Below are 22937 nucleotides of genomic sequence, written 5' to 3'. Positions count from 1 at the left end.
GTCTGGTGACAACGGACAAGGTGGCGTGCAAATGGAAGGGTCCACATTAAGCACTGGGGCTGCAGACACTGCAGGGCTCGTCCACAGTCAGGAGACTCTTGAGCACCTTCTAGAGAATGCTGGGAACTGGATGGGTTGTTTTCTTTCCCTTTAAAAAACTCCTGCTTATTATGGAAATAGATTATTTCCTACAGAAATTGACACAGTGACTTGAGAGGATCTTAAGAATTTAATCTTAAGAGTTTACTTTAAGGCTTGGTCAGTTTATTGGCTGTTTGAGAAAGTCCTGTGCAAAGTCAAAGCCTCCTTGTCTTTATGTTTTTGAGGACTATAATTTGCCTTAGCCAAGGAAAGCATAATTTAAAACATTTCATTTCACCATCCATTCATGGTCACCTCCCTCTCTCTTGTTTCCAAGTGCCAATCAAATCCAGAATGCAGAAAACAGAACAGTAAACATTATCATAGGAACATCAAAGTTAGCCATGTATAGTGGAGTGGCACACACTTTTGATACTGGCACTCAGGAGGCTGGGGCAGGTAGTTCTTTATGAATTCAAGGACAGCCTGAGCTACATACTGAGACTGTGATTCAAAACAATGAGAAAAATATTAAAGTTATTGGCAGTCTATATCTAACTGACAATATATGGATTTATTTGCTAACTAATCTAAAATGTCTTGGTACCGATTATGGTATTAGGTAAGTAGACGTAAGATAGCACTTAAATGTAAAAATAACTCTGGCTAAAATTCAAGCACGGAGGACATAAATAGTAAACTGTCTAAACCTACAAGCTCATGCTTGACAGTGCATGGTGGTGTGCACCTTTAACCTCAGCACTTGGGTGGCAGAGGCAGGCAGATGTCTATGAGTTTGAGGCCAGCCTGGGCTACACAGTGAGTATGAAGCCAGTAGGACACATAGTGAGGCTCTGTCTCAAACACAAAACAAAACAAGGAACCTAAACCATGCTATAGCTATGAAGGGTTTTTCTGTTAAAGGTCTTAATTTAGAGGTATGAACTTAGTTTGGATTATTTAAAAAATCCATTCCTGGTATCTTTTTTGGTATTTTTACTGACTACAAGGAACCACCTATCATTTGGGTACTAAGGAAAAAAAAATCTTATTTTGTGAAGAAATCCTAATTTAAGGTACCAGAGTTAAAAATAATCTATGCCAAAAGTCTTTATTAGAATTGATTTTTTTTTGAAGATCTGCCTTTTAAAAACATACTCGTTTACTTTAAATTCTTAAGAGAGTACTCAAGAGAAAAGTCTTAGCTAAGTACTCTGTGGATAAAGGTTAAGTGGAAAGTTATAGGAATCAAAAACCTAGTCTGACCATAATATGGGGCATGGTAGAATGCACTTTCTAAAATGAATAGTCCCGACTAGACACTAGCTGTTGTAAAGACGGAAAGCCAACGGCCACTGAAATATGGTCTCTAGCCAAGCTTCTGCTTCTACATTGTTCCTTAACCACTGAAATAAAATACAGAACTTTGGCTGCATGTAAGAATAATTAAAATTCATAAATTTCCACCTAGATGTCAATGGATACTGACAAGCGAATTATACTACATGAAAATCTGTATTATACAGTACAAAACTAGAAACCAAATCCCCGCACTGTTTTCATTAGCACATTTCAAGAACCAACAGTTCTCAGCCTTTCCAAGAAACATTTTCCTAGTGTTATAAAACTGACCTAAAGTTTAAAAAAAAAAAAAAAAAAAAAGTACATACCCGCACTCCTGGGGTGAAATGTCCTGCTCCTGGTGAGTCCTAAAGGTGATAGTGCAGTGAAATAATCCAAACAGGGGGAGTCAATGCAAAAGAGAATAGTCCAGCAAGGAAAAATATAGCCAATGTTATAAGAAATCTATGGTGTAGGGACATAGAAAATGTTTATACAGTTATAAACGTAAGCACTCGTCTCCACAATAGCAAGTCCAATTTTTAAAAATTATTTTACCACAAATGTATGCAAAAATGTTTTTTTTTTAAATTTGTGCAATGGTGAGGCACAGTAAAGAAACATTTCTTTTTTAATTTATTTTGTTCCAATGCCAGTGTGTTCATTAAAAAAATACAAAACCAAAATAAGTTAAAATCAAAACGAAATCTAGAAGTAAAGTTCTCAAAGTAAAGTGGCTTTCCATGGCCTGGGTCGTCACCACAGACCCAGCTGGGAGGGGCACAGTGGCCTGCTTTTAAAAATGTACCTTCCCAATATGCTAAAATTTCATAGTTATTTTGTCTCAGTTACACAGTATAAACATTTTTTTTGCTAAGTTATTGGTCATGAGGGAGAAATATTAAGTATATTTAATTTATATTACTGTAAATTTCAAGCCAGATACTTGAATTTGTGTGTGCTAACAAAGAGCCAGGCCACCGCGGATTATTCTCCTCTTTGGATTGACTTCCCTGCTAGCAGGTATCTACTGACAGTCTCATTGAAGGAGGACTCTTCAGGAAACTGACATATCACCTCAGGAGTGCGGGTATAAACTTACTTTGTTCTATTGTGGGCTTTGCCCCCTCATACCCTTGCACCCATGACTTAGAAAAATTAATAAATATAGAGCATTCTGTCCTTTTTGCAAAAACTCACTGAAAAAAATTCTTTATCTTTGAGTACAAATTCAACACAGCTTCATCTGCGAATATGCCCAATTCACCCACCAAAAGCTAAACAAAAATGTATACAATAAACAAAACAAGTAAGGGACAGTCACAGTTACAGGTGACATGCAGAATAATGTACACCAACACCTAGGCAAAACGGAGCCAAATATGCAAAGGAGTTAGCAGGGTCTATTATGTCTAGGTATTGAGAACACAAAGTTGGCAGAACTCACCAGTAGCTGTGAACTCCCTTGACTAAGCTAAGAGAATGTAACATTCTTTTAGATAGTTTCCAGTGGGGGAATTTTGCAAAAAAATAAATAATCCGCGGATTACTTTTAGTCTGCAGACTAAAATTTAGTGCATGGAATTAAAATCCGGCCCTGTCAGAATTAAAATATTAAAACATAACCAGATGGACAAAAACCAGAAAATCATACCAAAAGAACCAACAGCATAAAGTAAGATTCAACTGGGCCAACTAACAATTAGTATGCAGACTAAATATGGCCAGGCAAGTATGCAGCAAGGCCACAGACACCCCTTTAAAAGCTAAAATAAAAAAAAGAATAAAACAAAACAAAATGAAACAAAGCAATAAAAAAGAAAAGAAAAAGAAAAGATAAAAAAGTGTAATAAGAAGAAAAAAAAATCAAATGAACCGAAACACTGACATGAACTTTTGAGTGCTTCAAATACTACCTCACCTATGCAGCAACAGATTTTCTTAAATGCAAACAAACACATCACAATTACTAGTCCATAACGGGGAAAACACTATTAAAATTAATGTTCCCCAAAAAGTCTCTGTAGTACTGAACAAATGCAAACATATCCTTAAGAGTTAGTCAAAATAAATTTGCATTTGGGCACCTCAGATAACAGAGAGAAATTTCTAAGACTGGCTATGACAATCCATCCAGGAGCTAAGTGCTATGGCTGAACTGGAGGCCTGCGCAATGGCTGTAAGGAATAATCACATACACGCCAAGACCTGTGGTGAGAGCTCTATCTCACACGGTCAGCTCTCAGCAGTGGTGTTGTATTATACACCCAGCCACAGCCATAGAAAATGCCCACTTTTTATAATTATAGATAGTGGAAATTAACCTAGTAGGACACAGAACAAATTATGTGTTTGGTTCAAACAGCTACCTCCTATATCTTTCCATTATAAGCTTATGAAACTGACACAATTTTTGGTCATAGGCAAATATAATCCCCCAGTTTTTTGTTTGTTTTTGCTTTGTTTTGTTTTTCCAAGACAGGGTTTCTCTGTATAGCCCTGGCTGTCCTGGAACTCACTGTGTAGACCAGACTGGGCTTGGACTCAGAGATCTGCCTGCCTCTGCCTCCCAAGTGCTGGGATTAAAGGTGTGTGCCACCACTGCCCAGCAATCCCCCAGGTCTAAAAACTGGTAAACCATGACAATTAAAGAACAAGGTCTATACTGGCCCTCAAGTAATCCAAAACTATCCGCAATTAATAAACCTAAATATAAGATCAAGTGAGACAATATCATGGGTCTGAGAATAGTTATTTATGTTACTTAGCAACAAAAAGAAACCTACTAAGTGGCTTTCTAAGTAGATAATAATAATTAAGTAATTTATACTTTAAAAATGTCCTTTATTGGTGTTTTGCATGCTTTCATACAGTCATCTAGTGATACATTGAAATATAAGGCAATTCAATCTACTACTGTGGTTGGTGGTTTGATAAAAATGACCCCCATAGGGAGTGGCACCATTACGAAGTGTGGTCTTGTTGGAGTAGGTGTGTGGCTTTGCTGGAGGAAGTGTGTCCTTGTTGGGGCAGGCTCTGAGGTCTAAGATACTCAAGCAAGGCCTAGCAGTTCTGCCTGTGAGTTCCGATGCAGAACTCTCAGCTCCTTCCCCAGCACCATGTCTGCCTGTGTGCCACCATGCTTCCTGCCATGGTGTAATGGACTGAAGTTCTGAAACTCAGCCAGTCCCAATTAAATGCTGTCCTTTGTAAGAGTTGTCACCATGTCTCTTCACAGCAATAAAACCCTAACTAAGACAGCTATAAATTATTAATCCCCCCCTAAGAAGCCAGTGAAGACCATCTTTCAGAGAATTCACAAGCCAAGTAAAATTGCTATGTCTGAAGTCATTGTCATACAGATGGATCAAAAATTGAACATAGCTCAAACTTAATGAAGAAAGACACGCAGTTTCCTAACTTTTGAGGGTTAGAAAAGTCTGATAAAGAAGGCAGAGAACAAGAAGCAAAGATCCTTTTCGTAGTTACTACAAAGCTAGCCCTAGCAGTTAGTGAGTTTCAACTGCCCTAATTAGAAGGCATGTAAAGAAAGTTACAGAAAGAACATTTCTCTATGCAATGCGATTCCTCCTCTCACACCCCCATTTATGAGACATTAATAAGCATGCATTACCAAATGACACTAACTCAGTTAAACTTTTCATGGTTTTACGAAACAGCTATGACAATCAGGCTAGCTTTCCTCAGATTACACATTTCCTTTCCATTCATCTCTCCCATCTTAAGATGTTTGCCTAGCCTTTTTTTCTATACCTCAGCAAATCATGTCTTTATGTCTGTCTTTCTTTTTCTTTCTTTCTTTCACCTTTTAAAATTCATTTGTGTTTATATGCTTGGAGGTCAGGGAACAACTCACACGACTCAGCTATTTTCTTCCACTCTGTGCCAAGGATCAAATTCAGGCCACCCAGGCCTACTGTAAGAGCCTTCAGCAGCTGAGCAACTTCATCGGTCCCACTTAAGCAAATCTTAATTCTACTTCACCAGCCCTTGTCCTATGTCAGCTTTAAGGAGACTTCTTTTACTGCCTTCCCTAAAGGTCTAGCATGTGACACGTGATAGATGTAAACAGCTTTGAACACTTACAACACACAATTTATACTACTTAAAACTTGCTTTAACTATGCTCTTCAAAGGCAAGAACTGCATGTTTTATTTTATATCCTTTATGGGATCCAGCATAACACTGGTGATAAAGAATACATAGTATTTAAAACAACAATGATAAAAATTTAAAAAAAAATTTTGTCTTCTCCAATCTATTCCCAATTCCATCCTTTGTCCCCCTACCTCTTAAATGATTAAAAAAATATTCCTCTAATATATAGATTAATCACCCCTGGTGTGTGTTTGCATGTGTGTGTCTTATGTTGGGTATCAAGCCTGGGGCCTTACATAGGCTAGGAATGTGCTGTATTACCGAGCCATGCTCCTAGTGTTAAGAGCTACATCTTCATATGTGTAATTTTCAGAAATGAAATAAAGGTACACAGTCTGGGAAACAGAAAGATGAGGCTATTCTTAAAAAGACCGAGTGTCAGGAAAGGAGGAGATTATGATGATTATGGTGCTGATTCTAACAGAGGCAGAAAAAAACTCAGGAGTGATGGTACACACTCACAAGGCAAGGGGCAACTGACTACTGGCTACAACTAACTAAAAGGACACTAGCAAGAAGATAAAGATATAAAAACAAATGTGACTTCCCCTGCATCAATTAGGGAAGTCTGATTAGATAGAAAATTGAGCATGGATGCCAGACGTATGTCCCTTTAAGGTGAGGTATAAGCTAGACAACCGTACCACACACAGATAACTTATAAGTAGTGCAATACAGGGGTAGCAGGTGAGGCACTGTAGGGTCTGCTATACTTCTCTCCACAAACCAATTAAATGGCTTCCTCTGTTTTGTACAATTACACAGACACTGGCATTACCTATCTGACCTCTGGATTATTTGCTATCAGGACAAAAGAGAGTATTTGACAGTAAGTTAAACAAAAGAGATCAGCTACTCAATAGTGGGAGCTGGAGACACCCAAGACAACTATGCTACCAAATGATCTGACTAGCTATCTCCAATCTATCTTAGTTATACACGGAACTTAAATTCATCACCTGTACATACACACACACATGGTGGAGGGGGGCAGAGCAAATTGGTAAAGAGATAGTTCTAGTAACTACATCCCTCAGGGAATCTTAATCTTGGGGACAAGACAAGAACTAAGTCTGCTTATAGAAAGAGCAGGCAGAAAAAGATTAACAACAGTATGACCTTGATAGTCTGCATCCAAAGGGGAGTTGTTCTGACAATAAGGGAATGCATAGTTAATAACTATATGGAAATCGTAAGTTCATCCTTGTTAAAACATGCATTCCATGGGCAACTTTTTTTTTTCTTTTTTGGTTTTTCGAGACAGGGTTTCTCTGTGTAGCCCTGGCTGTCCTGGAACTCACTCTGTAGACCAGGTTGGCCTCGAACTCAGAAATCTGCCTGCCTCTGCCTCCCGAGTGCTGGGGTTAAAGGTGTGCGCCACCACGCCCGGCACGAGCAACTTTCTTATAGACTATGAGGAATCAGAGAAGCAAGAGGGCTGGACTGGGCTTTCGGGCACTGCAGGGGGGAACTCAGTAAGGAGGTGGGGGCTCTACACTACCACAATGGCCTAAAGCAAGGCCAGGACACGAGGCAGAAAGTAAGAGACAAGGTGGAGGTATATTGGAAGTCGAATTTCATGACTGAAATGAGAAAATCCTTTATAATCAGTACAGCTGTATTTTGAAAAGAGCCAGAGGAAAAGACAAGGCAGATAATCTCACAGAACAGAGACCGTATTTAACCTCCTTTCCTAGTGACCGGCCAGTTCACCCCGCCTCCAAGTACTAAGACAGGATGCAAGTTGCTTCTCTTTTCCCAACCAAATCTCTGTACTTAATTCTCAGTCTACCATGGTATCATTTCCGTTAGCTTTCAATCAGGCGTTTCTTTTTTGAAATATACAGCACACCAAAGCATAAGCCCCCATTCCTTTCCCACTTAAACCATGAAGTGCTTTATCAATGCATTAGGTTACACTAGCTATTTTATAATTGTTAAGATATATTTCCTTTTATGTGTGTATGGTTTTTTCCTGCATGTATCACATGTGTGTCTGGTACCTGCAGAGGTCAGAAGAGGGAATCAGATTCGTGGGAGATCTAGGAACTGAACCCTCAGTCCTCTGTAAGAGCAACAAATGTCTTAAGGGAGGAAACAACTGTTTCAGCCTCCAATTAGCCGTATGGAACAGTCAAGGGCAACTTGAACGGGTTCGTATAGCCCATAACCCTTGTAATGTAGCGCACCGACAAGATCGTTCTCCCGCTCCAGTTCCTTTACACCCGTATCCTTTGTGAGGAAGACAGTTTTCTCAATATTTATTTGTCTACATTTTTGAGAATACAAATTACTCATCCTGCAGAATAGTGCATCTGTAAAAATGGTTTGTTTCTAGAAAGAGGGTGGAGACTTAAACAGGAGCCCACGACTTGGGTTTCAGTGTGTTTTTAATTCGATGTGAAGGAATGTATAGAACAACTGAGAGGGTCACACTGCAGTCGAGAAGCCAGGGCTCACACTCCCATGGTTTTAGGGAAGAGGGCTGAAGTGGAAGAAAACAGAGAACAAAGGCATTCTTGCTTCTCTGTCTTTCCAGATCCAAAGGACAAGGTATTTCTAGAGAACGTTATGTACAGTTTGATATGATGCTACTAGCTACCTAGTACAGGCTACACTTCCCACACTGCTGTAAATTACCAGAATGGGAGGATAAAGGAAGAGGGGATTGTGCTACCTTTGGGAATCCAATTCTACATTTTACTTTTGAAAATCTTTTTTTTTTTTTTAAATTCAATACAAACATATTCTCATCATTTACTCAACTGGAGTCATGGGATTTCTGTGTAGCATACAAATTTGTGTGTATTAAAGAGACATCGATACAAGCTTATTTATTATGGAATACACTGCATGAAGGGAAAGCCAAACTGTCAAAGGACACTATACAAATAAAGGGTTCATGGTGGTTTTAATATAAAACGTAAGAGAATTGAACAAGTGTTCTATACATAGCATAGAAATGGAGATCTAAATAAAAAGGTTTTATATTCCATTCCCACTTGGAAAGTATCCAGGGTATAAGAGAAACGTCAGGAATCCAGGAAGGCAGAGCAAAGCTTAAACCAATTCACCACAGCGCTTTCTGTTGGCTATATTTTAACATGAACAATTTTCCACCTTTTATTCTGGCTGATATTTCCACTGCAGAGAAAGGGGAGTAGAGTAAGGGGCAGGACAGGCACACCACTGCTGGTGGGTGCTAAGTGTTAACAGGACTCTGTAGCTTCCAGTGCAGCAGTGTGTCTCTCAGCTCCATCGTGTGTCAGCAGGAAGGACACACGATACACTCAGACCCACTAAGACTGACGCCTTACAAGTCCTCCCTTTTTCCTTTATAAAAATAATGACTACTTTATTTTATATATATATATATATATATATATGTATATATCTCCCTCTATTTAGTACTCAGAATTCCCTATTATTTTCTCCTTAACTTAGTTGGACTGCAGTATATTATAAATCACTCAGAATAGACACTGACTGACCTGTAATAATTTTATAGATTCAATCTACTTGGCCTCAAAATCCAAACAGGTCACCTAGAGTCCTCTGGGTTTAGTGCCACATCAAAGATTCTAAATATATCTCACTTAGCTCCAAAATAAGATTTAAATACAAAGATCCAAGATGATTTTATCAAAGACAAGTATTCACCATGAATTCTAAAATGAAGGGGACTTGGCCTCTTAGAAGAAGGAAAGCCTGTCTATATTTCTGGCACTAAAATATTACTGACATCTTTGCTTAAATAGGAAAGAAATAATGAATGCAAAGTTTTTTTTTTTTTTTTTTTTTTTTTTTTGAAGAGAGGCTATGAGAATGTTAAAGGAAGTACCTGGAACCATCATGGAATTAGGAGGATAACAGAACGGGAAGAGAAAGGGAGGCGGTGTGGTGGTTTGAAAAGGAATGGCAGCCATAGGCTCATGTGTGTGAATGCTTGGCTCATAGGGAGTAGCACTATTAGGAGGTGTGGCCTTGTTGGAGGAAGTTTGTCACTGTGAGTGCAAGATCTGAGATTTTGGATGTTCAAGTCCAGGTCCATGGGCTCACAGTTCTATTCCTGCTACCTTCAGATCAAGATGTAGAACTCTTAGCTACCTCTCCAGTCCCATGTGCTGCCATGCTTCTCTCCATAACGGTAATGGACTAAGTATGTACTGTAAGCCAGCACCAATTAAATGTTTTCCTTTGTAAGAGTTGAAGAGAGCATGGTGTCTCTTCACAACAAAACCTTAACTAAGACAGGCAGGCATACTAACTACATACATGCGAGTATGAACCATTTCATTTATAGTCTTAAATTACTTCACCTCCTAAACATTTTACAGTCAACTAAACGAACTAATCAATGTCATGTGGACATTTTAAAATAGGGTCTTCTTTGAACTACATATTTAAAGGTTGACTGCTTCTAACTTATTATATCATTACCTACCTACCTACTTCCCTACCTCTGTGAATGATGCGAGGCACCTGACCATGACTGTAAAGATCCAGCATCAGACACACTCGTGTGCACACAAGAACAAGTGTTAGCGTAACACCAGACTGTGATAGCTGCCTACATCACTGGATTCCTAACTTTGGCTAGAGTTTCTAAATCTATTTAAAAAATGTCTGCTACAAATGAACTCCATCTGTAAATACTAACACATTCTTCTTCTTTTTTCCTCATTGCAGTTAACCTCATAACACAGTCCAGGGTGGAAGGCCTTCTGACTAGGCCTTTCCAATGGTTAGTAACATCTAATAAACATTCTGAATACTGCTTCTGAAGAACCAACAGGACAGTACACAAGAAAAACATACACGACTATAAAAAGGTTTGTTCTGATAGTTTAAAAGAATAAAAATATGTAAAGGTATTTTATTTGTGATAATATTGTATTATGCATTTCTATTTAAATTAGGAAATGTAGAACCTTAGGTTTTAAAAGTCCTACCCGATTTTAATGTCATGGATACTTGGTTCCTACTTGCAAATGAAAGCCCAGGCTGGCAAGTATCTACAAGTCATCCACAGGAATAATAGCACACCATCAGTACACACTGAGCTGCAGCCGCTGAGCCACCTTCACAGAGAACTGCTGAGTTTGTAATTGACATAAGGTCTCTCTAATTGTTCAACTTAAGTACAATGAAAACCCCGAGATTTACTTAACTATTAGTTGGTGGACTTTCTCAAATTCATTTTCACTCACCTTTGTCCAAGGATGTGCCTTGATTTGAGGGAATTTGAATTCTGTATAATTTGGGTTCATTTCTCTAATTTGCTCCCTTGTTGGTGTTCCTAGGACCTATACAGAGAAAAAAAAATATTGTCATCTTTCTATCTACCCATATATTGATGCATTGGTTTTGCTAATTAATGAATTCCAAGCAGAAATAAACAACTCAATGGATTTTGTGAAAGCTTTTTAGTTTGTATTTATAAAACCATGCTATACCATCACAGACTAATGCTCTATGATAAGAATGTTAAAAAAATCTGAGTCATAAAAACATTACTAGGGCAAGATTCCAGGGACTGACATACTAGTTAAGAACATAACCATGTGTAACCCTAGTCCCAGGAGATCCAACAATATCAACTGGCCTGTGAGGGCACCAAGTGCTCCCATACTACACACACATTTTTTAAAAATCCATACTTATAAAATAAATAAATAAATTAATTAATTAATTTAGAAAATTCAAGTAATCCTCTGGCTTCCTTTCCCACTATATCCAAACTCTGATCTTAGCTACTCTATATAGGAAAAGTGACACTCAAGTTAGCCAGGCCTAACAATGCTGTAGTCAGCCGTTTGTTGGCAAATTTCACCATTTCACACAATCACTGAATATTTAGAGTATCATATACAAAAGAAACTACCTGAAGACCTAGAGAAGACATAAAGAACAAGAGAACTCATATAGCTGCTTATTAAAACATAAGCAAACAATAAAGGCAAAATAAATTGAGCACTTCAATGCCTCTAGAGCTGTAGTAGGTACTGAATACAAGGACGGCTGCAGAAGACAGGTCTAAAGGAGAAGCATTATGTACACACACAGACACACACACACATGGGATTTCACACATTTTTCTTCATTACCTTAGAGCCTAATATGAAATAGGCTTGTTTAGTGAGACAGTGTTGCCACAGATAGCCCTGGCTAGCCTACAATTCAGAGATCCTCCCAACTGCTGAGTACTGCACTTAAAGTCATGTATCACTACTACCAGCTGAAACAAATCTGTTGAAATAAAATATTACACTATTTACAAATTAGTGATAGTTTCACAGGGGAGTGATATAATATTAAATATTTAATTTGTGCTAGCAACCAACAAATAATCAGGTGTAGTTCTACAAACATTCAGAATAAATAGATTAAAAAAAAAAAAAAAAAACAACCCAAAACCACCACCACCAACAACAAAAAAAACCCGTCTCACTGTGTAGGCCTTACTGGCCTGGAACTCCTTGATTCCTGCTTGCCCCTGCCTCCTGAGTGCTGGGAGTAAGAGCAAACAGCACCATGTCAAAGCCAAATTCCGTAGTTTTTGTTGGTTTTCATTCTCTAGCCATCATTAAAACTTTCATGTCACTGACTTTTTAATTGGATTTTTCTTCAAAAGATACTCTTATAAGTCAAAGACCTTTTTTTAACATATCTATACTATTTTAGGAACTCTAATGACTCAAAAACCACTTTAGCGACAACTGCACTCACATGCTTACTGCTTTACAGTAGCCAAGACATGAGATCTTGGAATGGATGGGTACAGGGAAGGATGCTATTCACATACAATGGGGTATTATTCTGCCATAGACAAACGGACCTCTGTCACTAGAAACATGAATGAAGCTAAAGGACATTATAATAAACTAAGTCAGCCACGGAAAAACAAGGACCACATGCTCTACTTCTTTGGAAGCTGAAGACTGACTTGTCATACTCTTAGCTTTTACATCTGTAGGAGTCTCCTTAAATACACTGTATGTTACTTTATAACATGGAACAAAACCTATTCAACAGTAACGGAATGAGATTCCTTAGCCATGGTTGTTGGTTGGAATTTAACTGCTGGGTTGTTTTGTTTCGTTTGTACCTTTAGGACATGCACTTGTGACTTTTAAGAAGCTTTAGTTATGAACTTGCAAGACTGTCATTAGAAATTCCCCAGCACACTTTATTTAAAGCCCCACAACCCTGAATGTACTGAGGCACCTCAATGGGAAGAAGAGATCCGAACATCCCAAAATGTTCTAGATGAAACAGTGGACTAGAGTCACGTTTCTAATCTTTTGATTAGTTTTTAAATCTTAAAAACAAAAAGCTATTTGTAGGATTTTTGTTGTTGTTGTTGGTGGTGATTTTGATAAGCCAGTTAAGATGAAACATTAGGAACCAAATTTTTTATTAATGTGTATTTCTAGGTTGGGTGTGGTAGCAAAAGCCTTTAATTTCAGCACTTGGGAGGCAGACACAACTGGAGTTCAAGGCCATCCTTGATCCACATAGCTAGTTCTAGGTCAGTTGGCTTACACAGAGAAACTCTTGTCTTTCTACACTTGATCATGAAGGGTTACAGAAATCAAACTCTGGATAACTAGATCTTCTGATCTACAGGTTAGTGCATGCTTGTTTGTCTCCTAGAAAGGGTGTGAGTGAAGAGTATAGGTTTGTAAGCCATGTTTCCTGTCACTACTGGCTCAGCTACTGCTTCACAGGAGCACTCATAAGCAAAGCTAAGGCAGAGCACGGCCACAGACTGTAGTCAGCCTGCCGGCCTAGTGGCTGACCAATGATCTGCTCCAAACATGTTTAGGCATGAGAACCGGAGGCCCAGAATGAGTATCTTTCAGAGGTGAAAGCGAGCTGGGGACGCGCCGTGTCAGAGCTGAGGCTTTCCAGAGGAGCACCAGTTTCAGGGGTGATTTCAAAGAGTCTAATTATAAGTTTAGGAGGAAAGTAAATGATTTGGTTTCTAATTTCAGTGGTTGTAAAAAATACTTAGGTTATTAAATCACAAAGAGGACTTAGAAAGAAAACCATCTAGGAAGAGCTCCCCACAAACTGGTGGGAACTAGGTGTAGGAGGTTGGGCTGGTGCTATTTGTATTAAAATGCTAAATCCCAGTTCCCCTAAGCAGATCACGTATACCAGCTTCTGTTGTGTAATCCTTGCCACCTAAGTTATCCATGATTGGTTAATAAAGATGAAGAGAAGAGAGGGAGCTGAGGAAAGGTTCCCGGCTGGGGGTCTTGGATGATGAGGAGGAGGAGAGGTCATGGGGACAGCATCAACTGCGAGCATATGGCCATGAGGAGTAGCTGGAGTAGGCCTGTTGGAGTAAGTGTGGCAGGATGTAACATGGCAAGGGATATCTCGGGGCTACTGACAGGGAAGCAGACAAACTAGCATAGGTGGCTGATATCTGCCCAGCTCTAGGCTTATTACAAATATAAAGTCTTTCTGTCTTTTGTTTGACATGATCTAAGGTGGGTAACCCCGCCCCCCCCCCCCCCAAACAACATTTAGCACAATTAGTTTATCATTTACTAGAGGCTGGGACCCATGTGATTACAACAATGTCTAATCAGTAAAGCAAGGGCAAGAATGTGGAATACAGGAGCTGAACTGACAGACATTTAGAGAAAGAAATTGGAGCTGAGGAGCAACTATGTTGGTAAAGTACTTTCTGTAACACAAGCATGAAGACCTGAATTGATCTGTAAGATTGCATGTGAACGACAGGCCTGGCGACATGCTGTTCTGGGAGGTGGTGGCAGTCAGCCTGGCCTAGAAGGCAAGTTCCAGCTCAGGGAGAGTCCCTGACGCAGACAAAACAGGGTACTGTATCCGACAAGTAACACACCAAATTGTACTCTGGCCACCACAGGATAAAGGCACGTACATGCAAGTACATGGTGGCGCACGCCTTTAATCCCAGCACTTGGGAGGCAGAGGCAGGCGGATTTCTGAGTTCGAGGCCAGCCTGGTCTACAAAGTGAGTTCCAGGACAGCCAGGGCTATACAGAGAAACCCTGTCTCAAAAAAAGAAAAAAAGAAAAAGAAGACTGGCAAACTGCCTTCCAAATGTTTATTTTTATACCTACAGACAAATATGACTCCAGCTTTAATCAGACAGTTCTCTTTGCAATAAACAATAGTAAGTATGCTGAGAACAACTACCACCGAGTGCTCAATGCTAACAGGAATATTTACCCCATTCCCTGGAAGACGCCTAGAGAAAGAATGTAAGAGCTAGAAGATAGGGGAAGGGCTGTGAAATGACACCTGGGTCTGACACAGCCACTGAGTCACGATCTCTCCTTAGCTGGGACTGCTGCTCACTGTGCCTGTCAACCGTCAATCATGGATCTGAGGGAGGCTGATGAGAGCGCTATGGAAGATTCTGAGGTAGGGGCAGTCACGGTCTGTAGTTGTACTCTTCCATAACAGGCTCCAAGAGACAGAGATTCAAAGCCATAGTCACTCTGGGTCACGCAAGAAAGCAAAACAACATGAATGTAGGACAGAGACTTGCAGGGAGGAGAGGTTACTGACATGACAGCAAGGTGAAGGGCAAGAGTAATCTGGATGCTTTATATACTTGTTAATAAAAGTCTTCAAACAAAACAATGTAAGGTCATTAAAAACCAGAAAAGGACTGAGATAGTGGCTGGAATAGGTCCTAAGGAGGAAGATATCATGCAAATCAAGGAAGGAGATTGGCCATATTTTTCATAACTCCTTAAGATGTTTTCCAGAAGTTAGGCAAAAAATAAGGGACAGTTTGTAAAACTCTATCAGTTCCTGGGTCAGGGATGCAGCCATGGTGTACGTGCTGAGCAGTGTGAGTCCTGAGTTTTGATTACTAGCACCAAAACAAAACCAAATAAATAAATAAATTAAAAAAAAAGAAAAAAATTGTTTTGAACTACATCATATCACAAATACAAACTTGAATTTTTTTGAGCTTATGAATATATTGAGCTCAGGATTTATGGAAGAACAATGTTCTTAATAGCTGAGCCATCTCTCCAGCTGGAATACATTATTTTTCTTCTGTTTTTTTCAAGGCAGGATTTCTTTGTATAATCCTGGCTGTCATAGAATTAGCTCTGTAATCCAGGCTGGCCTCAAACTCAGAGATCTGCCAGCCTCTGCCTAGAAAGTGCTGGGATTAAAGGCATGCAATGTAGCACCACCACCTGGCCATGATCTTTAATAGTAATAAAAATAAACAAAAAATTGCAAATTGTCAAAATTACAAACTAAGATTTATACAGACTTTACAACTTGAAAAAAGCTCATTTAAACAAAATTGACTTATGATGGAAATTCAAGTTAGTAAACATAATATCATAAACTTAATAATACATCTTCAGCAACAGAATATGAAAGATCATAGTTATCTAACTGGCTATTAATTCCATAAATATACTGTATAAAATTAAATAATCATGGAAAATCACTTTTAAGGTTTCTGTAGCTGTAGACTTACACTAGAACTATCTGACTCATTCGTGTTTAGGTACACATAAGATGACACATGATGCCAAAGCACCATAAAAGTGTAATATTCACTCAAAGTGTTTTTGTAACCAAAGGTCTAACTATATAGAGTACAGTTGCTGTAAGGAATGAAGGACAATAACTTGTGTAATTAAAAGGGAGGTGGTGGTGGTTTGGGGGAGACACTGTACCACAGAATTCTGCTTCTAGCCATTTTTGAAGTAGTAGTACAACTGGCTTCCAGGAATAAAGAATTTAAATACAAACAAACAAAAAACCACGGCAACCAGAGAATCAAAAACGAGCAGTTTTGAAGTCAGATAATACAAGCAAGAAGTGGGTGGGAGAGTCGGTCAAAACACTCCAGGGACAGCGTTAGCACACACGAACACTGAATAGGCCTCTATAACAGGGAGTGAGAGAGAATGCAGAAGCCCGTGGAGTGTACATTTACTACAGGGCGTGAGACGGAAAGCTGACTAGAGGGAGACAGACAGCAAGCTAGACACACAGAAGGACCCAGTGAATGAAAAATGGCCAAGAAACGACTGGAGCTGAAGCCAGAGGGAGGACTAAAGCAACCCTCTCACTCCTTACTATCCACTCTCGGACCCCACAAATTTCTGCCTCATATTTTTTGGACTTTATGAGTACATACATACATACGTATGTGTGCGCGCGCACTCACACACACACACAGATATCCTGCAGATAGGACCCAAGTTTAAACAAAAATTTTTCTTATATCTCATATGTACCCGACATAAGGTGAAGGTAATTTTATACCAGATTTTCAATGTGTCTGCATTTTTACTGCAACCCATTTTATGAGGTCAGGTATGGTGTTCATTTGTGCATCACATTGGTGCTAAAAAAAAACCTTCAGATTTGAATATTTCATATTTTCTATGTTTGGATCAAGGATGTTCAACCATATAACAATATATATGAATGTGTCCGTATGTATTTTAGCTGAGAAAAGAGTAAAGGACTAAGGGTTTAAAAAAAAAAAAAAAGATACAAAACCAAAAATTGTCTAAAAAACTACAAACTAAAATTTTTTTTCTCATTTGACAAATACCATGCATGGTTCACAATCTAAGAGACTCAAGGAAACTCAACTACCATAAACAGTAACATCATGTGCCGTCATGGTAGATAAAAATCATTGAAGGGAAAATTTAGAAGCATATTAAAGGAAATTGGGGAGGGGAGGTGGGGCTTTTAATAGAGAATAACACAGAAAAAAAGAGGACAAAGGGATTAAATAACATAAGAATGCTAACAAAACTAACAACTAAATGAAGGAGCAGCAGCAGGGAGGTGGCTCAGTGAGTAAGAGCACTTGCTGCTCTTACAGGACTGGGGTTCCACTTCCTGCACCCACATGACAGCTCACAACCATTCCTAACTCTGCTCCTGGGGATCCAAAATCCTCTTCTACCCTTGGCCAACAACAGGCGTGCACATGGTGCACAGACATGCATGCAGGCAAAACACTCCAACATAGGTAAAAGAGAGAGAGATTACAATTATACTGGAAAGGACAAGGAGGAGATACAGCCAACAATAGGTTGTAAGTGAGGTGGTACTACAGCAGCAGCAGCATTTAAAAACACCAATGTTTTAAAGAGCTGTATTTTTTCAAATTGATTTTCCTCCTTGAATTAAACATAGATTCTTTTCTCATATAATATAATATGAATACAGTTTCCCCTCTCCCCCCCCACCTTTCTTCCATCCTTAGAATGATTTTTAAAAGAAATGAATTCAGTAATTGAATTGAATATAAACACAGAATCAAAAGTAATAGGTCAGGAGTTGGGCATGGTGACTCACACCATGCCCAATTGGGAGGTAGGGGCAGGAAGAACAGAAGTTCACAGCCAATCTCAAGTATAGAGTTCAAGGCCAACCTGGACTATATGAAACCTTGTTCAAAGACACACACACACACACACACACACACACACACAGAGAGAGAGAGAGAGAGAGAGAGAGAGAGAGAGAGAGAAAGAGAGAGAGAGAAATGGTTTATGTAATAAAACATTTACAAATCATTGGCATGTGTTCTCCAGGTAACACGGCACACATCAATCCTACAGCCCATTAATCTCAGACCCTGTGTAATCCACTAGTCATTTGAAGGATGGCTACACCCAAGTGTTCATTTCCTTGTGAGAATAAGGAAGAGGTGATTACACAGTTTAGTTTTTTTACCTATGTGGTTGATAGTTTCTACTGTTTCTCTCTCTGGTTGCTTCAGGGGTATTTTGTATGCATCTCTCTAGCACTATCACAGTCTACTGTACACTTTGTAGTGACAGATACAACCCTCTTAACCATATTCACTTGTTGCACATGGCTGTTTTGTAGGAAACAAATTGAACCCTGAAAGCATCTTTAAGAGGAACCACCTGTCTCAACATAAGAGGTAAAACAGACAAATGAGGAAATAGCAATCTAAACACAATTAAAAATATGGAAACAAACCTCAGGAGAACTCTAAGTAGGTACAGCTAGAGGAGATTGTCTCTCCCGCTTCCCTACGAATACAGCATTGAATGTGGAAAGTGAAGCACTCAGGCAGAGATTCCAGAAAATGTGTATAGAAAATGCTCAGGTGGGTTGGTACCCAGGGTGTACTTCCCACTTCTCGGAGGTGAAAGGGAGGGGCTGGGAGTAGGGGCAGCATGAGGTGGGGCTAGGAAGAGAGGGGGGCCTGCAGTCAGGATGTAAACTGAATAAATAATTAATTAAAAAAAGAAAATGAAGAGCTATATTTTTAATCCTAGAACAATGTCTAAACAACACAAGGAAATATTAACTTGAAAAGTCGTGGCAGTTAGTCCTTACTGTTGCCTGGGTAGGATTTACTATGAGGGGCTTCCATGAGCTGGGGTCCTGGATGAACTAGAGGAGAAAGCGGGCTAAACCACAGCATCCATGCGCTCTGCTTCCCAGGTAGGAATGGAGTGTGAGGGCTGCCTCAGGCTCCTGTGGCCGTGCCTTCCCTGCCTCGACTGGACTGTGTCCCCTGACTGGGAGACAAACCAAATCCTTCCTTCCATTACTGTCAGGTGCTTTGTCTAGGTCAGAAATAACTGATAAAAAAGCCGGCAGGAGCAAGGCCTGGCGGCTCACACCTATAGCCCCTGCTCTCAGGACACTGAGGCAGAACTGCCAAAGCTGACAATAGACAGGGTTACAAAACAAGTTCAAGGACAGGCAGGGATAGACAGTAATTCCCTATCTCAAAATTAAAACAAAGCCAACAGAGCCCCTGAGGCCACTGACATAATAAAAACACCAGGGCTGACACAATCATACAACATAAATTAAGGACTCTTGAAAACACCTTGATGGAGAGCGAGGAGCTGGTGTTCATGTAAGAAGATCCACGAGGCAGGCAGATGGGACAGAAGCAAACTCTATTCACACTGGCAGCTAAGGTAGAAAACAGTATGCTGATAGAAATAAGGGCTGCTCAGTGAACAAAGGTCAAGCTAAAAGTCTAAAACCTAGGGAGACCCCATGACAACAGAGCAAAGCCAACACCACAAGGAAAAGACATTTTAATAACCACTACAGCTCAACTTTGAAAGGCCTAGTTGTCACATTAATTTTTAATAGGTTTAGAGAGCATTTTACCTGATTTAACACAGCTAATGTTTTAAAATTGGACAGCTTAATTTTTTTCATTTTATGGATAGCATATTTAATAAGGACCGTATCACTTCAGAAACAGAATGAAGTTCAGTTGGATTTTAAGAAATAGGATTATTTTAATCTCCAAGAAACTTTGATGAAAGATACCTATTCACAAAAAAGAATACTTACTTATGAATTCCGTATAAATGAAGTCCCTCAACAACGTGAACTCGTCACTTTGCTCTATGCACTTTTCTCTAAGCACGGCAGTGCAATGTCCTAGTGAGCTCTTAATTGCCAACCTGACACAGCCTCAAGTCACCTGAGAAAGGAGTCTCAACTGAGGAACAGCCGGGATGAGACTGGACTATGGGGTATTATATGGGACTGTTCGTTGACTGATCCAGGAAAGCCCAGCCCAATGTGGAGGCACCACTTGCTGGGCAGGCAGGTCCTGGGCTGTGTAAGAGAGCCAGCTTAGCACGGATCTGCCAGTAAGCCGCCAAGCAGCATCCTTCCAAGTTTCTGCTGTACATCTTTAGCTATGAATGAGCTTCCTGGTCAGAGGTAATGCTGTGTGAGAATGGAGTAAACAGGCTTGTCACCAAGTTTCTGCTCTGACTTTCCTCAATGGCAGACTGCGACCTGGAAGTGTAAGCCAAATAAATTCTTTTCCCCTGAGGAGCTTTCGGTCAGCGTATTTTTTGTTTTGTTTTGAAATCACAGCAACAGAAAGGAAACTAGAATATTCACGTAGTAAAAGAGGAAGGAGAAATAATACTTATCACTCAGAGGTGGAATCACACTTCTATTGTAACAGAGTTTATGATCTGTCCATCTATGCAGAAAGTATCTTTTCTTCTGCCCATCATTCTATACTGTAGAGATGGGCAGGATGAATGGAAAATCAGGGATCTATCTGCTACATCCCTTTGGGATGTTTGTTCATCCCTTAAACAAAATCGTTTCAGCTAGATCTGGCATTGTCTACATTTCTTACAATATTTTTTCACCCACGAGTAACAAATTGACCCCACATGGAAAACATCAAAACAGATGCCAAACTGACATCCTGAAGTAAATAAATAAATAAACAAACACCACAGAAAGTATCTATAAAAAGCTCTGAAAAGGGTGTTTCTTGCATAGGTTTTTTTTTAAAAAAAAAAAAAACCAATTTTCTTATTTTTTGAGATAGTTATATCATTCTCCCGTTCCCTTTTCCCCCTCCAAACCTTACCACTTCCCCCACCCTTTCAAATTTCATGGCTTTGCTTTAACCTTTCACACATAGACAGGGACAGGTGTTGGGGGGGCGGAGCACACAAGAGCACTCAGTCAGAACGATGTTACTTGTATTACACATTGTCAGAGATAACCATTTGGACTGGATATCAATTAAGTATGCTCTTCCCTGAGAAAGCTATCTCTCCTGCTCTCAGCATTCCTTAGTTGCCTGTAGCTCTTAAGCTAGGGTTGAGGTCTCCTGAGCTTCGCCCTCTATGGCTGTCTAAAACCGACTGAACAAGGACTACACTACATCACAAGGACAACAGACAAAACAACTACAATAGGATACAATGCATGCAATGCATTACAACTACAATACTCAGAAGGGATTAGTTGCTTTTTTATGGCTCAACACCAGAGGGCACCAAACTTCAAAGAAGGAGCTGCAGGTGTAGCCGTTTTGTTTAAGCTGCTGTGTAGTAAAGAAACTATATTAGAACTGGTACTCCTCTGCTCAAAATCCTGCAGTGGCTTTCTAACTCCCTAGAATATAGTATGCACCTACTGCCCACAGCTCTAGGTTCCTCGTTCCTGGTACACTCAATCTATCAGCCCTGCATTCACAACCACAAGCTGTATTTAAAACAGGCCTGTCTTCAGGTAAACTGCTAAGCATTACCTTCCTCTTTAAATAGTTTATGTGTTTCCATGGTGAAGACTCAGTTCAAGGGTTAGATTCTTAAGAAGAAGCCTTTCCAGATAGCACTGCAACAGAAACCCAGCGTCTGCACACTGCTCACACTGCTCAGTTACCAGAGATGACACAGCCCACTCCTTGGTCTCGCTTGTTTCCTCTAAACCTACCTTTGAGCTCCTTCAGTTCAACAACTTCTACATTCCAGGCCCAATCCCAAGATAAAATCCTTCACTAACTCAATACACGCAGCTACAAGGGTGTATACCCTGAAAGACTTTCTAAAAGGATAAGGGGTGTGCTGGCTAGTTCTATGTCAACATGACATAAGATAGTGTCATTTGGGAAGAGGGACTCTCAATTAAAAACAATACCTCCATAAGACTAGCCTGTAGAGAAGTCTAAAGTGCATTTTCCATGGCTGAAGATTGAAATGGGAGGACCCATGTCACTGTGGGTGGTGGTACCACTGGGCTGGTGATCCTGTGTGCCATAAGAAAGCAGGCTGAGCAAGCCATGAGCACAATCCAGTAAGCAGCACATCTCCATGGCCTCCACTTCAGTCCCTGCCTCTAGGATGCTGCCTTGAGTTTCAGCCCTGACTTCCCTCAGTGATGGAGTGTGGCCTGAGAACTGCAAGCTGAAATAAAGCATATCGCCATCCATTTATTCAATGATGATGACATCACCATCTGTTTCTTGAACGATGACACAGGCTGGTGTCATTCACATCTTGGCTACGACAAACAATGCTGCAATGACTATCCGAGGGCGCAGCTTTCACACTCTCAAGTATTCGGGATAGATACTCGTGCAGGAGGGGACTTGATCATGCTATAATTAAACATTTGTCTTCTAAGGAACCTTCAAATATTTTTCCATACTGTCTGTGCTAATTCACAGTTCCATGGATTGTATAAATGTTCTCTCCTCCACAAAAGTGTAATAAGAAAGATAGATTCCAACTTTATTCTTCTGAACATACATACCCAGTAGTCTAAGTACTACTGCCTGTAATTACGGTTTTCTCACAGTGAATTCTCTTAGAATACATGTCAAAAAAAAAATCAATTGGCCATAAATGTAAAGATTTATTTCTTGGCTCTCAATTATATTCCATTTCTATACGCATGCAAGTTCTACATTCTCTTACTTACTGTAACTGCATGATTAGTTTTGAAACTAGGAAGTGGAAGCCTTCTAATCTATTCTTTATTAGAACTGTTTTTAGCTATCAGC

At 39.7% G+C, this 22937-nt stretch overlaps 1 protein-coding gene across 4 annotated transcripts in view; it reads right to left on the bottom strand.

Annotated features, from left to right (window-relative positions):
• The window catches only part of Gsk3b (glycogen synthase kinase 3 beta), a 157084-nt gene that overhangs the window by 27182 nt on the left and 106965 nt on the right, over window positions 1-22937 (bottom strand). For 2 of the 4 annotated variants that reach the window (NM_001347232.1, XM_006522426.4), the window contains exons 8-9: window positions 10813-10908; window positions 1752-1790 (exon numbers count right to left, since the gene is read on the bottom strand). In NM_001347232.1, coding sequence (NP_001334161.1) covers window positions 1752-1790; window positions 10813-10908 — 135 coding nt within the window. The remainder of the gene's footprint in view (window positions 1-1751; window positions 1791-10812; window positions 10909-22937) is intronic. The other 2 variants (NM_019827.7, XM_030249221.1) reach the window with 1 other exon arrangement.

The sequence above is a fragment of the Mus musculus genome, chromosome 16 (assembly GCF_000001635.26).
Source record: "Mus musculus strain C57BL/6J chromosome 16, GRCm38.p6 C57BL/6J".
In the NCBI taxonomy this organism is placed as follows: domain Eukaryota; kingdom Metazoa; phylum Chordata; class Mammalia; order Rodentia; family Muridae; genus Mus; species Mus musculus.
This window is presented reverse-complemented; position numbering and strand designations above follow the sequence as displayed.